The 21,594-nt window shown below is 37.7% G+C and overlaps 1 protein-coding gene across 6 annotated transcripts in view; it reads right to left on the reverse strand.

Annotated features, from left to right (window-relative positions):
* Positions 1 to 15,681: 15,681 nt before the first annotated feature.
* The window catches only part of SERAC1 (serine active site containing 1), a 74,293-nt gene continuing 68,380 nt past the window's right edge, over positions 15,682 to 21,594 (reverse strand). For 5 of the 6 annotated variants that reach the window (XM_042987412.1, XM_042987414.1, XM_042987413.1 and 2 more), the window contains 4 exons: positions 20,317 to 20,414; positions 18,623 to 18,805; positions 17,328 to 17,471; positions 15,682 to 15,891 (listed from right to left, as the gene is read on the reverse strand). In XM_042987412.1, the coding sequence (XP_042843346.1) occupies positions 15,755 to 15,891; positions 17,328 to 17,471; positions 18,623 to 18,805; positions 20,317 to 20,414 (562 nt within the window). In that variant the 3' untranslated portion in view covers positions 15,682 to 15,754. The remainder of the gene's footprint in view (positions 15,892 to 17,327; positions 17,472 to 18,622; positions 18,806 to 20,316; positions 20,415 to 21,594) is intronic. The other variant, XM_042987416.1, reaches the window with a different exon arrangement.

Genomic DNA, 21,594 nt, shown 5'->3' on the forward strand with positions numbered 1-21,594 from the left:
TATTATCTTTTAAACTATTACTAGATTTAGGTTGTCAGTGTCTTTAAGACTTTTACAAGTATGTTCATAATTGAGATTCTCTCTTTTGTACTGTCCTTGGTATCAACGTTTCACTAACCTCGCAAGTTGGGGGGTCTGCTCTTTTCTATTAACTGGAAGGATTCAATATTGGAATTATTTTCTCCTTAGATTTTTGGTAGAGTTCACCAGTAAAGTCAACCAAGTCTGTAGTTTCTTTGGGAGAAGATTTTTTTAAGTCACTGATTCTGTTTCTGTAATACTCATAGGACTACTAGTCTCTACTTCACGAGCAAGTTCTCTACATCATGGACCAGTTGGGTAAGCTGTATTTTTCTAGGAATTTTTTATTTCATCTAAAATTTAATATTACTGACCTAAAAGTATTTATAATATCTTCTTTTAATGTTTACATTATAGTGATAACTCCTTTTGGTTCCCAATACTGATAAATTGTGCCTTTTTCTCTTAAGTGGTCTCACTAGAGGTTTGTCAATTTTATTAGCCTTTTCAAAGAATCAACTTCTAGTTTTGTTGAGACTCTGTTTTATGTTGTTTTCTACTTAACTAATTTGTGTTATTTTTAAATTCTTTATTTTATTTTATTTTATTTTATTTTATTTTATTTTATTTTATTTTATTTTATTTTATTTTGGTGTTCATTTTTCTAATTTCTTGAGACCAGTGCTTAGCCCATTCAACCATTTGGTCAAATTTGAAAAGAATGTATATTCTCCATCCCTTAGGTACAGTACTCGAAATATTTCAGTGGGTCAAGTCTGGAAAGCATGTAGTTCTAATCTTATATTCTCCCCCTCTTTTTTTTGGCCTCCTTGTTCTATCACTTCCGAGAACCATATAATAAAATCTCCTACGGTGTCTATTTCTTCCTTTGGTTTTCTCCATTTTTGCATTATATAATTTTAGACCATATATTCACATTTATATATACAATTAAAATTTACTATTTTTCTAGTGAATTTATCTTTTTTCATTATGAAATGACCCTCTTTTTCTCTAATAATTCTTGCCCTACAGTGTGTTTTATCTGCTATAGCTACACCCATCTTGCTTTTGGCATTTGCATGACCTGTCTTTTTCCATCTTTTAAAATTCGGACCTCTCTGTGCCCTCAGGCTTCAGATGGGTCTATTATAAATGGCATATAATTGAATGTGATTTTCTTATCTAGCCTGATATATTTATCTTTTAACTGGGATATTTAGTCCATTTACATTCAATGTAATAATTGCTATATTTGGGGTTAAATTTTACCATGTTGTCTATACTTTCTCTATGTACTACCTGTTCTTTGTTTCTTTTCCCCTCCTTTAATGCCTTCTTTTGGATTTTTATCATTCCTCTTTTTCTCTTAATTTATAAGTCATTGTACCATTTTTGTTGGTTACATTTTTATTGGTTATCTTAGAAATTACAACATGTGCCATTAAATTCTCCAAGTTTAATGTTAACTTTTAGTCTACCTTCCTCTTGAATTGGACAGTGACCTTGGAACACTATAACCCCATATATGCCATCCCAAATATAGTTGCTGTATATATATTTTTAAATAGTACATATTTTAATACCCACTCGCCATTGTTCTTGTTTTGTACAATCCATTTTTATTTAGTTTATCCAGATAGTTGCCTCTTATTTCACACTACATTTTTTCTTAAATCTCAGCACCCCTGGCTAGATCATTTATTTACCTTCTATCTGAAGTGCATCTTTTCACATTTCCATCACTGAAAGTCTGTTGGTGGTAAACTGTTTTAATTTATATAAAATATCTATCTCATCTTAATATTTTTAATGTCTTATCATTTTTACTGAAAGTTAAATCTAGAGTTTTCCTTCAGCATACTGGAGATCCCATTGCAATGTCTTCTGGCTTCCATCGACTGGTGACTTCTCAACAGCAGCAATCTTAAGTGTTGTTCCTTTAAACTTTTTTGCTCTTGTCTTGGCTTTTCTGCAGTTTCACTATGTTGTGTACAGATGTGGCTTTATTTGCATTTGCTCTCCTTTGGATGTGGTTTGGTGTCAGTTCTGGAAACTTTTCAACTATTATCTCTTCAAATACTACCTCTGGGACATTCTTTTTCTCCTTTCTTTCTGATACCCTAATGAAATATATAATGGAATTTGTTATCTTTTTACTTTCTTATATCCTTAGTCTCTCTTCTGTATTTTCCATCTTTTTGTCTCTGCTGAACTCTGAATAATTTTTCTGACCTCTCTTCCAGTTCACTAATTTTTTTTTAATTTTTTTTAACGTTTTTATTTATTTTTGAGACAGAGACAGAGCATGAATGGGGGAGGGGCAGAGAGAGAGGGAGACACAGAATCAGAAGCAGGCTCCAGGCTCTGAGCCATCAGCCCAGAGCCCGACGCGGGGCTTGAACTCACGGACTGCGAGATCGTGACCTGAGCTGAAGTCAGACGCTTAACTGACTGAGCCACCCAGGCACCCCTCACTAATTTTCTTTAGTTGTATCTAATGTAATTTCAGCCTTCTTTTCTAGAAGCTATTTTTGGTACTTTGTAAAATCTAAGTAACTACATAGTTTCCTTTTTTTTTTAATTAAGTTTATTTTGAGAGAGAGAGTGTGTGTGCAAGTAGGGAAGGGGCAGAGAGAGAGGGAAAGAGAGAATCCCAAGCAGGGATGGATGTCACAAACCGTGAGATCATGACCTGAGCTGAAATCAAGAGCTGGATGCTTAACTGACTGAGCCATTCAGGCACCCCTTGTTTCCTGTTTCTAGAGAAATTTCAACCTTGTATGCTTGAAAAAATAATAATAAGCATAGGTATTTTTATCATCTATATCTGATAGTTCTCAGAACTTTTTGAGGAGAGGGATTTTGCTATTTGTTCCCATTTGTGTTATCTCCTTGTATGCCAGTTATCTTTGTTTATTGACTATGCCATTTGGAAAAGTATTTGTGGGAATAATTTAAGGGCTGGTATGAATGTATCTTCCTCCTTTCTCGGATGTCTGGGGACACTACCAGTATGGGATCTTCTGATTCAAATTATAGTTTGCGATTCCCTGGACCACTCAAGAGTCACGAACACAGGATGTTTACTTCCAGGTCATCCTTATTTTATATCTATAGCCCTTTGCAGTCCCAGCTTAATGAATGTGTGGAGTTATCAGATCCCTTGGCCAACCCTGTCCTTTGACTTCTGTCCCCTTCACCGTGGAAATTCGCCAAAAATCACAGCTCAATCTCTGTTGTTTCTTTTGGCTCTGCAAATGACCTCAAAGTGGGGCCTTGCACAAAGATGCCCAGCTAAGGAGGGTAAGTGGGATCAGAAATATAACCCCTGTTCTATGTCACAAGCCATGTGCTGGAGGAAGAAGGACCTTTTAAAACTTATCACAGGGGACATTTTTTGTAAATACCTGAGCAGAGGGGCAACCGGACGTGTCAGTGGCATCCTTGCCTCAAGCAAAAGTAGTTCCAACTGCTGGTTTCCTCTCCGGTTTCTTGCCTTATCCTCTGTTTTCTCAATAGTTTTTGTGTTAGCACTTTGATCAGTTGAAAAACATTTCATCCAGATTTATTGTTTGTCCTCACTGGGAGTTAGTTCCAAATTATCTAGCCTGCTATTACTGAAAGCAGAAGTTTATAGTTAATTTTTAAGATTCCTTTTCCACTGGTATTTCAACTTATCTTTGTTCTTCTAAGATATACTCTAGCTTATGTATGTTGCAACAACTTGACTAATCACAGTGGCCATGATTTGAATTTTTGACTTCTACAGAGCTTCCTTTTTAGAATAAAATGTGTATCAAATTAACAACTCATAAAAACTTATTCTAGAAAAATATGAAAAGCTAAAAATTCACCCCAAATTGACCCAAGAAATAATTATTAACGTTATTATCCTAGAAAATTATCTGTTTGTAAGGTACAGTAACATAATAAACTCAATTCACCAGAAGTGAACCTAAGAGGATCAAACTACAAGAACTGATTAACAATATTTTCTGAGTTCCTTAGGCTTCAGCACATTGTTCCGTTGCTTTTGTAGCCATTTCAAGGGCAATTTAGCAGAGTACACAATTCTTGCTTTCCAAAGTTACTGTTTTCTAACACAAGTTTTTTGCTTATTTTTAGGATTTTTGTTTGCATCCTAAAATGCAGTATTTTGGCGGTGCCTGGGTGGCTCAGTTGGTTAAGCATCCAACAGCTCAGGTCATGATCTCATGGTTCGTGAGTTCGAGCCCCGCGTCGGGCTCTGTGCTGACAGCTCAGAGCCTGGAGCCTGCTTCGGACTCTGTGTCTCCCTCTCTCTCTGCCCCTCTCCCACTCATGCTCTGTCGCCCTCTCTCTCTCTGTCTCAAAAATAAACATTAAAAAATTTTTTTTAATAAATAAAGTGCTGTATTTTCATCCTTTGTTTCTCTGTAAGCCTGGATTTAGTCAATAAGCAAATTTGTCAGAAGAGGCACATGGGTCCCTATTGCCTTGAGTTTATGTTGGCAATGTAAGTTTTTGCCTTTATAACTGAACAACTTTTAATCTATTACCTTCTAATTATTTTATCTTCTTTCTGTATTTACTGTGGTTCTGCATCCATGGAGCCATCACTGTGTTAAGAGGATTTTCATCCTTGTCTGTATTTTTTTTACATGGTCTCTATTTTATTCTATAATTGTGCTGATTTGGTTTTCATTTTGTTCCTCTCTCTCTGCCTTTTTCCCTATATGTCACTTTTTGCTGTTATTCAGGGACTATGTTTCCTTTTAGAACTGAACCTTCAGACATCTATATATACTTGAGTGGTTTTTGTTTGTTTTTTGCTTTATTGTTTGTGTCATGTAATTTCTTTTCATCTTGCTTTTGCGTAATAAACTTCATCTAGATCCATGTGACCTAAATGGAGGATGAACTGTCCTGATAACTCTCCCTCCTTATCTGAGGCTCCTTTTTGGCCATTCATGTTTGACATTACCACTCATTCTCTCTTCCTTTATCTGAAGGTAGGAAGGGGCAAATTTGCCCCTCCAGCATAGCTGCGGTGAGTCCTATGCTGTCTTTGTTAGAAGATCTGGCCTTTTGTGAATCTTTTGGAGGTTTGTAACTATGCTAGGGTCCACTTCACTTAGAGTGATAACATCTTATTTCATGAGGGCTTTAGAAAACAAAGCCTTGCTGTTTCAATTTTTGAGTATTTTAACATTTTCAATGATAGATGAGGTTTCCAACCTCAAGGCTTTTTCCTTAACTTTGCTCAGCACTATGTTCCCCCCTCTTTTTCCACAAAATACAGAACTATCATCAAAATTCTCAAGGTTGTTTTGATTAACCTTCCCTAATATTACTTATTTTTCTTAACCACCAGTTTTCAAAGTTAATGGCATGAGCTTTTAGTCCTTTCATTTATCATTTGCTGCTGAATTATTTTTCCTACTTTTCCTCTTTTTTCCTATTTTTTCCCCTTTTAATTAGGTATTGAGAAAAATTCTAAATTGTAAGATCAGCTTCAAAGTCCTAGACTATTTGCTCTTGTGACTTTGTCAGTTTATAAAATTAATGATGTGAAATGTTTTATGAAGATATTGAAACAAACATGCATAGATTTTAAAATCAAAACTGGAGGGTCGCCTGGTGGCTCAGTCAGTTGAGTGATTCTTGATTTTGGCTCAGGCCATGATCCCAACATTGTGGGATCAAGCCCTACATCAAGCTCTGTACTGAGTGCTGAGCATGGAGCCTGCTTAAGATTCTCTCTCTCCCCTTCTGCCCCTCTCCTTGCACTCTCACGCTCTCTCTCTCTCTAAAATAAAGATAAAAACTGGGTTTAACTTTCACTCTCAATAGTGTTCACACTTTGTACCAGTTTTATGATTTTTTCCTAGTATGGCTAATAAAGCTATTGTGTATATATAAAACACACCCAAAAGTGATACACCCAAAAGTCTAGTTACCATACATCACCCTACCGTCAACCCCTTTCATCCACCCACCCCTCAACACACCTCCCCTCTGGAGACTGCCAACTATTCCCTGTATCTGAGTTTGTTTTGTTTTAATTTCACGTATGAGTAAAATCAAAAGGTATTTTTCTTCTTCTGACTTATTTCATGTAGTATAATATGCTCTAGGTCCATCTGTGTTGCCAATAAGATTTCGTTCTTTTTGTGGCCGAGTAGTATTCCAACATGTGTATGTGTACGTCTTTATCTATTCATCTGTCAATGAATATTGGTTGCTTCCCATACATTGGCTATTGTAAGTAATGCTGCAATGAACATAGGGGTGCATATATCTTTTTGAATTAGAGTTGTCTCATTTTTCAGATAAATACGCAGTAGTGGAACAGCTGGATCATATGTTAAAATTAGTATTTTTTTAAAAGTTTAATGTCTATTTATATTTGAGAGAGAGATAAAGTGTGTATGCATGAGCCGGGGAGGGGCAGAGACTGAGAGAATCCGAAGCAGGCTCCAGACTCTGAGCTATCAGCACAGAGACCAGTGTGGGGTTTGAACTCACAAGCCATGAGATCATGACCTGAGCCAAAGTCCAACACTTAACAGAGTGAGCCACCCAGGCACCCCACCTGGATCATATGTTAGTTCAATTCTTAATTTTTTTGAGGAATCTCCATACTGTTTTCCATAGTGGCTGTGCCAATCTACAATCCTACCAATAGTGTACAAGTGTCCCTTTTTCTCCACATTCTCTCCAGCACCTGTTATTTCTTTTTAACAGTAGCCTTTCTTACAGGTGTGAGGTGATAATCTGTGATTTCAGTTTGCATTTCCCTAATAATTAGCTATATTGAACATTTTTTTCATGTGCCTGTTGCCCATCTGTATGTTCTCTTTGGGAAAATGTCTATTCAGATCCTCTGCCCATTTTTTAATTGGTTTGTTTTGTTGTCGAGTTGTAGGAGTTCTTTATATATTTTAGATATGAACCTCTATAAGATGTATGACTGCAATTATCATCTGCCATTCAGTAGGTTGCCTGTTCATTTTGATGATGATTTCCTTCACTGTGCAGGAGCACTTTAGTTTGATGTGGTCCCATTTATTTGTTTTTGCTTCTGTTTCCTTTGATTTTGGAGTCTGGCCCACAAAAGCATTCCTAAGACAAATGCCACAGAGCTTACCACCTGCCTTCTAGGAATTCTATGCTTTCAGGTCTTATATCCACATTCTTAATCCATTATTAGTTAATATTTGTATTATGGTCTAAGATAAGAGTCTAGTTTCATTCTTTTGCATGTTGCTGACCAGTTTTCCAAAACTCATCTAGTGAAGAGACTATCCTTTCTCCATTGTATGTTCTTGGCTCCTTTGTCATAAATTAACTGTCCATGTATGTGTGGGTTTATTTCCGGGCTTTCAATTCTGTTCCATTGATCTGTTTGTGTGTTTTTGTGCCAGTACCATACTGTTTTGAGTACTGTGGATTTGTAATACAGTTTGAAAATAGGGAGTGTCATAACTCCAGCTTTGTTCTTTCTCAAGATTGCTCTGGCTTTTGTGTTCCTGCAAATTTTAGAATTTTTCTTCTAGTTCTGTGAAATATGCCGTTGGAATTTTGACAGGGATTGGACTGAATCTACTTCATATTCTTACATAAAGCAACACTTGGTACATAGGTACTCAGTAAGTGTTCACTGAATTACACTTCTCTTTTATTATAATAATGAGAAGCCAGCTAAGAGGTTATTATAGTTCAGGCCAAATGTGAAACCTGAACTGGAGACTGGCAGTAGAAATGGAAAAGGATTCTGGTACATTTTAAGCAAATAAGACAGCATTTGGTAATTAATCATATATGGGAAAAAGAAGTCAAACAATTGAAGAGTTCTGCTTGAAGGAATATAATGAACTATCTGAAATAGAAACAGAAGAAGTGGACTTGATTGAAGATAAACAGGATATGCAATTCTTAAGGCTTTTGATATTTTAAAATTCTTTTAATGAAAAAATTAATTTCACCTTTATTGAGGCATAATTGACATATAAAATTAAGATATTTAAAGTATACTTGTGGTGATTTGATACAAATACATATTGTGAAAGGATTTCCCCTGTCTAGTTAACACATCAACACATTTAGTTAATTAACACATCCATCACCTCACATGTCGTGTGTGTGTGTGTGTGTGTGTGTGTGTAAGAACACTGAAGTTTTACTCTTAGCAAATTTGAATAGTACCTATGTTTTACATTAGATCTTCAGACCTTATTCATCTTATAGCTGGAAGTTTGTACCCTTTTACCAATCTCTGCCTATTTCTTCCAACCTCTAGCCCCTGGCAAACCATTTTTCTACTATTTATATGGGTTTGACCCCCCCCCCTTTTTTTTAAGATTCCACATATAAGTGATACCATACACTATTTGTCTTTCTCTGTCTGGCTTACTTAGCTATAATGCCCTGAGAGTCCATCACGTAATCAGAAATGGCACGATTTCTTCTTTTCTCATGGCTGAATAATATTCTATTGTATGTATATACCAAATCTTCTTTATCCATTCATCTGTTAGTAGACACTTAGGTTGTCTCCTTATCTTGGCTATTGTGAATAATGCTGTAATGAACTTGGGAGTGCACATATCTCAATATCCTGTTTTCGTTTCTTTAGATATTTATACAGAAATAAGAGTGCTGGATCATATGGTAGAGTTTAGTTTTTAAAGGAACCTTCCATACTGTCTTATATAGTGGCCATACCAATTTACATTCCCACCAACAGTGCACAAGTGTTCCCTCTCCTCCACATCCTTGCCAACACTTGTTACCTCTTCTCTCTCGATGATAACCATTCTAATAGACATGAAAGGATATGTCATTGTAGTTTTGATTTGAATTTGATCTGAACTGATGATTATTAGTAATGTTGAGCACATTTTCATATACCTGTTAGCCATTTCTATGTCTTCCTTGGAAAAAATGCCCATTTTGAAATCAAATTGTTTGATATTTACTATTAAGTTGTATGTTGGTCTCATGAGTTTGTCTATTAAGTTGTATGCATTCTTTATATTTTTTAGAATATTAATCCCTCATCAGATATGTGATTTGCAAATATTTTATCCCATTAAGTAGGCTGCCTTTGCTGTGCAGAAAGAGGTTTTTTAGTTTGATAATGTTCCAACTGTTAATTTTGCTTCTGTTCCCTTTGTTTTTGGTATCAAATCCAAAAAATCATTGTCAAGACCAATGTTAAGATGCTTATCAGCTCTGTTTCCTTCTAGGAGTTTTATGGTTGAAGGTCTTACATTCAAGTCTTTAATCTATTTTGAGTTGATTTTTGTGTATGGTATAGACAGTGGTTCACTTCCATTCTTTTGCATGTGGCTGTCCACTTTGCCCAACACCATCCATTGAAGAGACTACCTTTCCCATCAATATATTCTGGCTCCTTTCCCATAAATTGACCATATATGCATGGGTTTATTTCTGGGCTCTCTATTCTGATCTGTTGTCTTTTTTTCTGTTTCTGAGAAAAATGCCATTTGAATTTTGATAGGGACTGCATTGAATTTGTAGATTGCTTTGGGTAATATGGACATTTTAACAATTCTAAGTCTTTCAGCCCATAAGCATGGAATATCTTTCCATTTATTTGTGTCTATTTCTCTCATCAATGTCTTATAGTTTTTAGTGTATAGATCTTCCACCTCCTCATTTAAATTTAGTCATAGGTATGTTATTCCTTTTGATGTAATTGTAAATTAATTTCTAATAGTTTGTTATTAGTGTATAGAAATATAACTGATTTTTGTATATTGATTTTGTATCCTGCACCTTTACTGAATTCATTTATTCTAAAAGTTTTTTTGGTGGAGTCCTTAGAGTTTTCTAAATAATATGTCATCTGCAAATAGGAAGTTTTACTTCTTCATTTACAATTTGGATGACTTCTTTTTCTTGCCTAATTGCTCTGGTAAGGATATCCAATACTATGCTGAATAAAAGATGGCCAAAAAAAAAAAAAAAGTGGTGAGAGTGAGAGTATGGGTATTCTTGTTCCTGATCTTAGAGGAAATGCTTTCAACTTTTCACCTTTTCATGTTAGCTGTGTGCTTGTCATATTAAGTTGAAATACATTTCCTCTCTACCCACTTTGTTGAGAGTTTTATATCATGAATGAATGTTGAATTTTGGCGAATGTTTTTTCTTCCTTCATTTTGTTAATGTGGTGTGTATCACATTGATTTGCAGATGTTGAACCATCTCAAATCCCTGGAATAAATCCCACTTGATCATGGTGCATGCATGATCTTTCTAATTGACTGTTGAATTCAGTTGGCTATTTTTTTTTTGTGACCATTTTTGCATCTATTTCATCAGGGATGTTGTGTCCTTCTCAGGTTTTTCTCTGGTCTCATAAAATGAGTTTGGAAGTAGTCCCCCCTCTTGTACTTTTTGGAAGAGTTTGAGAAGGATTGGTATTAATCCCTCTTTAAGTATTTGGTAGAATTCACCAGTGAAATGATCTGGTCCAGGACTTGTGTTGGATCTTGACTACTGATTCAATCTCCTTACTAGTACTTGGATTTTCTGATTCGATGCAGATTTTCTATTTCTTCACAATTCAGTCTTGGTACATTGTATGTCTGGGATTTTATCCATTTCTTCCAGGTTGTCTACTTTATTGGCTAATAATTCTTCCTATTAGTATCTTACGATTCTCAGTATTTGTGTGGTGTTGTAATGTCTGTGTGTGTGTGTGTGTGTTTAAGTTCCAAAAAGGCTTTATTAAAGGGGAGGAATTCAGTTCTTGGCTGCCACTTTCCTCATGCTGCCAGGATGTTGCTCAGCTCCTTTCTCCTCCTCTTGGCATAGATATATGTCCCCACCCTTTTCTTGATGAACTTGAGGGCGCACTTGTCTTTGGAGACCTTGAGCAGTTCCACAGCATGCCACTCCTATGTGGCAATGCCGCACACCTCTTGGATCTTCCACATGAACTTGGTGTGCTTGGTGAGGTGCCTGCAGCAGTGGCTGTGCTCAGGTTCACCTTGTACACCTTGCTGAGTCCATGGCCATAGGGTAGCACAGAGCCATGACTGCTGCTTTTCAATGGCTCCCCCAGCGGAAGGACCTCCTCTTTCATTTCTAATTTTATATAGCTCCTCTCTCCCTTTTATCTTGTTATGAGTAGCTAAAGGTTTATCTATGTTATCTTTTCAAAAGCCAGCTATTAAGAATTTCATTGCTCTTTTAAGAATTTATTTCATTTATTTCCATTCTGATCTTTCTTTCCTACTACTAACTGTGGGCATAGTTTGTTTTTTTCTAGATATAAAGGTCGGGGGATGCCTGGGTGGCTCAGTCAGTTGGGCATCAGACTTCGGTTCAAGTCATGATCTCACGGCTCGTGAGTTCAAGCCCCACGTTGGGCTCTGTGTTGATAGCTCAGAGCCTGGAGTCTGCTTCATATTCTGGGTGTCCCTCTTTCTCTCTGCCCTCTCCCGCTCGCTCATGCTGTCTGTATCTCTCAAAAATAAACATTAAAAAAAAAAGAAAAAAAAGATACAAAGGTGGTTGTTTGAAACCTTTTTTAATGTGGGCATTTGTTGTAAATTTCCCTCCTAGAACTGCTTTTGCTACATCCAAGTTTTGGTATGTTGTATTTCCATTTTATCTCAAGGTATTTTTTCTTTGGTTTCTTCTTTGACCCACTGCTTATTCTGTTGCATGTTGTTTAATCTCTACATTTGTGAATTTTCCAGTTTTCTTCTTTTCATTGATTTCTAGTTTCACACCATTGTGGTCAGTAAAGGTACTTGGTAAGATTTCAGTCTTAAATTTATTGAGTTGTTTTGTGGCCTAATGTATGACCTAATCTGGAGAATGTTCTGTGTGTACTTGAGAACAATGTGTATTCTGCTACCCGTTGGATGGAATGTTCTGTAAATATCTGTTAAGTCCATCTTACATGTCTAACATGTCATTTAAGTCCAATGTTGATTCTCTGGATGATATATATGTTGTTGAAAAGCAGGGTATTAAAGTCCCTGCTACTATTATATTGCAGTGCATTTTACTCTTCAGGTGTGCTAATATTTGTTTCATATATTTAGGTGCTATGTTGTAAATATTTACAAATGTTATATTCTCTGTTGGATTAGCCCTTTTATCATTATATAATGACATTTTCCCCTTATTACAATCTTTAGCTTTAAGTTTATTTTGTCTGCTATAAATACAGCTACCCTGGCTTTCTGGTTTTCATTTGCATGGGATGTCTCTTTCCATCTCCTCACTTTCAGTGTGTGTGTATCCTTAAAGCTGAGGTGAGTGTCTTATAAGCAGCATATAGTTTTGTTTTTTTCCAATCCATTCAACGACTCTTTTGGAGAAATCAATTTATATTTAAAGTAATTGTTAATAAGATAGCAATAGTAAGTCCATGTCTGATCTAATTGTTTTCCTTTTGCTTTCTCTTTTGTGTATTTACTATGTTTTTGCATTGAGGTTACCATGAGGCTTACATAAAACATGTTTATAAGTTTATTTAAACTAACAAGTTCAAATGCCTACTGAAGCTCTGTTTTTACTCCTCCCATTTTATTTTTTTGGTGTTACAAATTACATATTTTTACGTTGTCTATCCATTAACAAATTATAGTTTAGTTCTTTTGTCTTTTAACCTTCATACTAGATTTACAAGTGATTTACCCATCACTATTATAACATTAGGGTATTCTGAATTACATATTTACCCTTACGAGTGAGATTTATACCCTCATATGTCTTCCTGTTACTAATTAGTATCCTTTCATTTCAGCTTGAAGGATTCCCTTATCCTTTCACGTAAGGCTGGTCTAGTGATGAACTCCTTAAGCTCTTTCTTGTCTGGAAAATTCTTTAGGTCTTCAATTCCAAAGAACTTTGCCAGGCAGAGTATTCTTGGTTACCAATTTTTTTCTTTCAGTACTTTGAATATATTATGCCACCCCCTTCTGCCCTGCAAAGTTTCTGCTGAAAAATCTAATAGTATTTGGTGTTCTCTTGTGCATAACAATTTGTTTTTCTCTTGCTACTCTTAAGATTCTCTGATTTTTAATTTTTGGCAATTTAATTATGTGCCTTGGTGTGGATGTGTTTGGATTCATCTTATTTGGTATTCTCTGGGCTTCCTGGCTGGGGAAGAATTCAGCCATTATTTCTTTGAATAAGCCATCTGTCCCTTTCTCTTTTCCTTCAAGGAGTCCTATAATGCACATAAGTCCCAAATCAGCACTCTTTTTCATTCTTTTTTCTTTTTGTTCCTCTGATTGGATGAATTCCACTGCCATCTTTGAGTTTGCTGATCCTTTCTTCCACACAGTCTAGTCTGTCATTGAAACACTCTATTGAATGTCAGTTTCTTACTGTATTTTCCAGCTCTGTGATTTGTTTGCTACTTGATTACATTTTCTGTCTTTCATGAAAATCGTTATTTTGAACTCTTTCAGGTCAATTACTTATCTCCATCTTATTAAGATCTATTTCTCAAGTTTTATCTTCTATATTCATGTTTATTCATTTTCCTCAACACTCTGTTGGTTTCTGTACATTAGATCAAAGAGCCACTTCTCCCAGTCTTGACAGAGTGGTCTTGTTTAGACAAAACTTGCCATTCAGTCTGAGTTCTTGATTATCTCTCAAACCTTTGAGACTGTCCAAACCACCTTCTTTGTTCTTAATATCTGCTACTAGTTGGGAATCTGCCAAAACCTGTCAATGTTACAAAGGGGAGGATCTATCAGTACCTAGACGTAGGCTGACTGGAAGCTGGGCTTTTAAAGTATGTAAATAGACTTTTTCTAGGGGAAGACTGCAAGATGGGGGTTTCTGCCTGTGCTGAGCCCTGACTGGTTTCTGTGTTTGTTGTAGTCCCGAGGGACCCGCAAACACAAGCCCTGCTGGCCACCAGAGCCAAGCAATTGAGGGGTGCATTCTCTGGGTAGCAGCCCCAAAAGCCAGGGCACTGGCTTGCAAGGTTCTCCCAGGGAAACACCAGGGACTTAAAATGGGCCAGAGGGAGAATGCAGATATGGTTCCCATCTGCCTCCCCAGTCTCCATGGAGGATCACAGTCAGCCTCTAGAGGTGTGCTGAATTAGAAGTCTGAGCCTCAGGCTGCAGCTTTTAAGAGCTGCAAATCGATCTCCCTTAGCTAGTATTTATTGTCAGCTTACCATTGCTAGCTAATCCTTACATTCACTGTATCTACATAATAAAACAAGTGGTTAAGTCACTTGTTAGGTTGGTTCATAATTACATGTTGAGAGTTTACCTTCAGATGCTGTACTTTATAGTTTTAGCTTTGGTTATCCCATTCTACAAATGTCTACCATCTTCAAAGTGCTAAAGATAGGTTTAAAAGGACCCAGCAATTCCACTCCTTATATCCAAGAGAATGGAAAACATATGTCCACATAAAAACTTGTACATGTTTACAGCACCATTATTCATAATAGCCAAAAAGTGAAAAGAACCTAAATAATCATCAGCCAATGAATGCATAAACAAATGTATATCTCCACACAATTGAACATTATTTGACCATAAAGAGGAATGAAGTACTGATACATGCTACATCATACATGAACCTTGAAAACATTATGCTAAAAGAAGGCAGACACAGAGGCCACACATTGTAGGATTCCATTTATATGAAATGTCCATAATACGCAAATCCATAGAGAGAGGGAGTAGATTAGTGTTTGGCAGGAGCTGAAGGGAAAGGAGGTGAGTCGTGATTGCTAATGGGTATAGAGTTAATTTGGGGGATGATGCAATGTTCTGAAATTACATAGTGGGGAGGGTCGTACAACTCTGTATATACACTAAAAATCAACTGTATATTTAAAAGGATCAATATTACGCGATTTCTATCTTAATGCTGTTATTTAAAACTAAAAAGTCATTAACGTGATTTCATATTTCTTACATGCTCAAGGTCAATTGATGCAACTTTCAAATGAGCATGAAAGAAAGGTCTATGTTACTTAGCTAATCAGAGAATCTTCATACTAAGTACTGCTGATATTGATATATATATATATATATATATATAAAATGGATTAGCTACTTTATCCTTATCTGGGAAAAATTACAAGTATAGGTAGCTGCAATCTGGAAAGAATTACTAGAGGCTACAATTCTTTTAAAAAGAGAATTATTCTCAGCAATATGAAAATAAAAACTTATAAGGAACTGCCGATGGATGACAAGTCTGACAGTTAATGTTAGACAAAGGTTTACACGGATATGTATTTTTAAATTTACAGCACATGGAAACCCAGAACAAAAAATATTTATATTCTATATATTATCTTCCATAGTTCAGTTTCCTCTCTAGTCTAGGTACTCTCCAAATGGCATTTTTATGGAAGGTGATGATTGCTCTCCCTTGAGAAACCATCAGTGTTCCTCCTGGTATGAGCTGGAGACAGTCACAGATGACAAAAGGCAGTCTCTGTCCGTAGCAGCTTGGTCCCTGCACCAGGGCCAACGCTGCAAAACATAAGCTAGTGCACATGGAATTTCTTTTAAATCAAAAGAATCCAGTCTAGCCCTTCATTCTCTGATTGCCACTTTAGGTTTGTGCTTTTCAGTGCATGAAATGAGAATAGGCTGTTGCCTGCAACATGCTTCAGACCACAGTGATGCCACAGGGAATATGTTTGCATGATTGCTTAGAGCTTTAAAAGAGAAAGAGAACACCAAACTTCTTGCAAAATGGAAGAAGATAACAGTCAGTCTTCAAGATCTTTGGCTAAAGTTTCACAGATGAATTGTAAGGTACGCTGGTATAAAAAAGCATCTTTTTTCTTTGGCTTACAAATGTTCAAATGGTCAACATCCACAGGAATTAGATCTCCAATGCCTAAATCTGAAGAAAACAAAAATGTCAAAATCTAAGTAAAAATACAGGCTTCCCCTGTCAATACCGCACGAGGACAGTTGGGTGGTTCCAAATGTGATTTGGTGGTGCTAATGGACTCTAAAAAGATAAAGGAACCGGAAGTGTGACCATTGCTAAACTACATGTGACTAATCACATGAGAATGGATTCTCAGGTATAATTTTATGCTTTTAATAAACTCTTTGTAGAATATATGTGTTCTGGCCTACTTGCTAACAGTGAACAGAACCTGAGTAGTATCATCCTCAAAACTTTACATATTTGCATGTTATTACAAATTATTCCACGGTTCTTTTAACCACCTCTTTTTCTAGAGTTTATGTTGTTATACTTCATAACGAGCTCCCTTATCCTGACAAGAATGGGAACGTCTCACATGGGATCCATCTTTCACTCTACCAGGGTAAGACGATTTAGTGCTTGAGAGATCTAATAGAGTTTCTGATGTTTCAGCCTAACAAAGTCCACCTAGCTGGAAGTGACAAGAGGTCCTAGTTCCAAAGTCCTTTTTTTAAGTTCTTCAACCCATGAACTCCTCACCCTATGGGGTATTACTTTGCGGTAAAGTCTCTTTAGGCTCCACTAAAGAGTATTAAGCCTTTCATTTTATTTAGATAATACATAATGGACTTAGGACAAAACTTGTTATACAGGCTGAAGAACCATCTGCCAGGCACCCCAGATCCACACTGTCCCTGAGAGCCCTCAGTATGGCCAAATACCACCAGATAGCACCCAGCCCTGTATCAGAGGTGATCCAGTTGACCAGGTGAGGGAAAAGCGGTTCAAGAAGGGAAATGTGTGGGTTATATACTACATACAGAGTAATATCGGAGGCTATAAAGAGAATTAAGATTTGGGCCCTACCCTCAAAGAGCCTGTGATACATTATAATACATCACAGTAACAGGTATTGGTTATTTCCAGTATTATAAAAAAAAACAACAACTGGTGTTTGAATATTCCCCATCTAAGATTCCAACGGAAAAAAAAAAAAAATACAATCCTCCATTTACTAAAGCTTCCACATTTTTAGCTGCATGTAGAAACCTTTAACAAATCAATCATCAGTCTGTTAAATGAAATGCTCCTTTGGTTCGGACAGAAGGGCTCTGTATTCTTACTTTCATGCGACAGAGCTCACTGGTTATGGCTAAGTTAGAAGCAGCCAATGAACCCTGGCCAGCTAGTCAGTTAAATGCAGGGATGGAGAGGAGTAATGCCAAGGTTGTATGTTGGCAGAGAAATTTTAATCTATAGCTGAAAAGAATCATAGAATCTAGATCTTCTTAAAACTGTCTCCTTAGCTGAGAAGCTGAACATAAAAACGGGTTGCTTCCGATTAAATATAGGTACCACCAACTAGGCATCTCATAGGGAACAAATTTCGCAAGAGTGAATACCTGCTGATTCCACAGGTACCACATGCAGTTTAATCATGCTACCAATGTAAGTTGGCAGTGTTTCCACGAAATTCAGCACCTGGAAGTTTTTGTCTTTAGCAAACTCCAGAAAGTCATCCTGTAGTGTTTTAAGTGCAGGAGAATCTGTAAAATTACAGAAAACAAGACTGTGACAAATTGTTTACCCAATTCATAATAAAATGTACTAAAGAGAAAATTAGGGTCCTGATGAAAGTTCGTGGCTTTTTTCTCCTTTCCAAGAAGCCGTTAAGATGAGACTAAAGAGCTAAAGCCACCCCAGAACTGACAGAGGCCAGCAGGCAGAGGGAGAGGTTCCACATGTTACTGGCTGACTGGAAGTATGTAGGGCAATGTGGTATGTGGGACTGAGGGGTCCCTCAGTGTGCTGGCTGGCACCTTCACCCTAAAGCCCAACCTCCCATCAACAGAGCCTGTCTCTAATCACAGAGTGCCTGTCCCCCATCCTCAACTAGGAAAAGGCAACCAGGACAGACCATATCCTAGAAGATACCCTACAACCTAAAAGAGACAGACCTGGTAAACAAAAAGAAAAGAAAGGGGGAAAAAAAACCTGGGCACAGAAGACACAGAACTCAGTGAAGAAACAGAAAAGAACTTTAAGAAAAACCTCTGATTAGTATCGTTAAAATGATTTCAAAAGAGTCAGAACAAGAAAGAGTTTGCGGAAAATAAAACAACTTCCAAAAATAAAGTTCAATAGAAGGTTTAGAAGATGAAGTAACTCTCCATAAAGCAGGAGAGCAAATCTGAACAAAAAGACAAGTGATATATTAAGGCTCAGCCAGGGGCTCCAAAGTGATCAATAGGTGTTCCAGAAAAAGAGAAAATGCTTATCAATCAAAATAAAGATAGTACATTATAATTACTATCCTGAAAATCTTAAGTGTGTTTACGTTTTAATAAGTTGACCTTCTGAACTCATGGAAAAAAGCAGTTCGTTGGTAATTTGGAGTAATACTTAAAATTTTAAATATTTAAGATAGTATTAAAATTGTCATATTTGAGCAAATAATGGCTTAAGGGAAAGTATCAAAGAAAAATCAAGCCTAAACTAAAAATTTTCTATGACAGTCTAAACATGATTTGTATACAAATAATAAAATGGGATCACTTCTTGGCCTTTTGGCTAAGACCAAGTGCAAATAATAAAATGGGATAATATAGCCAAGTTAGACACTTTCTTCCTCCTTGTCCTGTATAACTAATATTATAATACAATCCCAATTCCCTTCGTGACAGAAGGTAAATATTACCCTTGCTGAGTTCTTTGACTTCCAAGGAGGGAAAGAGAAGATAGCGAATATTAACAGAGTATTCAGCCAGATGGGATCCATGATGAGGGACGCTATAAAAAATTATTCCTCTGGTATTGTTTATAACAGTACTCATTTCTGGCTTCTTAGAGGCTTCCAACAGCATCTTTTTGACAAGAAGACCTAGTTGTACAAAGAAAAAGAATGCATGAGCTGTTTTTCTTCCTTCCATTATTCTAAAAAAAAAAAAAAAAAAAAAGCGGGGCAGGGGGGTGGTGGTAGGGAACATATACACAAAAAAAGATGTTTCTTTTAAAAGTTTAAACAATTCTCTATAGTCCAACAGACAGGGCTTTAAAATATTAGCACTTGATAATGTAGAATACAGATGTCCCTTTAACAGCATGGTTTGAACGTACAGGTCCACTCATAATGGATTTCGTACAGTACTGTTGATATATCTTCTCATGATCTTATTTATTGTAAGAATACAGTACGGTATACATACACAAGACATATTTATTGACCGTTATCAGTAAGGCGTCTGGTCAACAGTACGCTATCAGTAGCTAAGTTTTGGGGGAGTCAGAAGTTATATGCAGATTTTTGACTATGCAGGGGTTAGTGCCCCTAGTCCTCATGCTATTCCAGGGCCAACTGTATAGAACACAAGCCCACAAACAGGTAAGATTCTACAAACTCACCTGAAATGCAGATCTTCTATCACAGGATGCACTGTCCCACAGAAGGAGTGCCGGGCATTGCTATTTGGGGTGTCCATCAATGAAGTACATATGCAGTACTAGTCTCCCCATCCTGCCCACAGTGACCCACTAATGGCCACACAATGAGGACAGTACTAATATTCAAAAGAGAGTCCCCTAAAGCTTAACCCCCAAGGAAAACAAACCTTCCGTAGGCAAATGCACCCAGGAAGGCACCATCTCTTCTGTCCTCCTACCCTGGGCTTGAAGCTGATGATGCAACACAAAGGTCACTTAGATGGTGACAGTAGACCTCTGCGGACACAAACGGCTACATCTTCCTTTCTCTCAGAAAAAGCCCAACTCTGAGTCTGCAATCCTGAGCGTTTCGTCAGATAAACGAGGTCAGAGGCTGCAACAAGGCCCATTGCAGGGCAGCTGGTGAAAACTCGCAGAGAAAGGGGGTGGGGAGTGGGCTGGGAGGGGCAGGGGATGTTGCTTAGCAAGCCTACACCAGGTCCCAGATGCCATCACACCTCCCCTTCAGCAGGCTTGGGGCTGGGGCTGTGGGCTCCGCAGTGGTCGGGGGAGCAGGGAAGCGGGGAGCACAAGGACCAGCCAGGAATGCTGAGGGATATTTATAGGTCAGGCTTTTATAAGCCATAGACTGCTTCTGCTGTTTACTGATTCTCACTACATGAAATCATGATGTTGTCAAACTCCTGTTCCTTGCGGTCCCCTTTTGGAAGACTGCTTCTGCTGTTTACTGATTCTCACTACATGAAATCATGATGTTGTCAAACTCCTGTTCCTTGCGGTCCCCTTTTGGAAAAACAAATAGCAGGGAAGGAGAGGAGAGTAATTTAAAAACTTAGCCACGGCCAAAAACGTTAATTTGGGGGGAAAGGGCCAGTGTTAAGTGAAACAGCTGGGGTGACTCAGCTCCAAAAGCCTCACAGCGCTGGCTTCACAGCGATGAAACGTACTTACCTCCCATGCTGTGTGACACCCAAATGACCGGCCTGTCCCCAACACCAGCAGCTCTGAGCTTCCTCAGAAGCTCGTCGCTCCTGAATGCAATGGACTTCCTGAACGAAAAGAAACCAGCAGGAATAACCTGGGGCTACTGCCTCCCCGCCACAAATTTCATTCTCCAATTTTTTAAGACAAGAACTTTTTTGGGCTAATACCATACACTACATTTTGGGGTCAGGAATACCCCTATTCTCTCTGCTTGATTTCTACAACTGCTCATTCCCCATTTCTTAGTCACACTGGCATAACTGGGAATATCTAGGCCCAGAACAGGCCACTCGTTTACTCAACAAGCAGGGGTTGAGCATCTAATATGCGTGTGGCAATTTTTACAAGTCAAGCTCGGGTCTCGCACCAACTGCTCCCACCACTTAGGATGTGTGTCCTTTCTCATTATGTGGCCTGAAAATAACACCATGTTGTCTCTTGTGAGTTCACCTATGTGGTCACCTGCCATTGCTGGTTGTATTTATGCTGCAAACATTAAGCTTTCGTCATTTTGGTTATTTAGAAATACCAGAAAGCTATCAGAATCAGAAAATTCAAAGTAATTTTCAAGCAAAAAGGGAACTTCAAAACTATGTAGTCTGGTAGTTTTAAACTGTTTATCTAGGGGTGCCTGGGTGGCTCAGTCGGTTGAGTGTCCGACTTCAGCTCAGGTGATGATCTCACGGTCCGTGAGGTCGAGGCCTGGGTCGGGCTCTGTGCTGACAGCTCAGAGCCTGGAGCCTGCTTCGGATTCTGTGTCTCCCTCTCTCTCTGCCCCTAACCCACTCATGCTCTGTCTCTCTCTGCCTCAAGAATAAATAAAAAATATTAAAAAAAAATTTTTTTTTAATAAAAATAAACTATAGATATAGAATCCTTTCCTTGCAATAAAGGTTTGTCAGAGTTCCTCCAGGTGAAATGGGGAAGGACCCTTGAGCTCTTGCCCCCTGGCCCTCAGAACACTTCTCTGGCACCTAAGTGGGAGCCGTTCACCAGTGACAATCAGTTTGGTAACAGTGATTCCGACCAACTCTCTCAATTTGCAGACCAAGACTCCCAGACAAGTTAGATGGCTTGTTGATCACACAGTGGGTCAGAGGTAGAATCAGCTACAGTCTTGGTCCCGGAGCCAAGAGGTCCAGGGCTCCTTCATGTATATACAGTCAGCACATGTGACCTACAAGTGACACCGGGAGCCTACAGTGCTCAGCATCTTTTTCTTTGCTTCTTTTAGTCAATATACTT

The sequence above is a fragment of the Panthera tigris genome, chromosome B2 (assembly GCF_018350195.1).
Source record: "Panthera tigris isolate Pti1 chromosome B2, P.tigris_Pti1_mat1.1, whole genome shotgun sequence".
In the NCBI taxonomy this organism is placed as follows: Eukaryota; Metazoa; Chordata; class Mammalia; order Carnivora; family Felidae; genus Panthera; species Panthera tigris.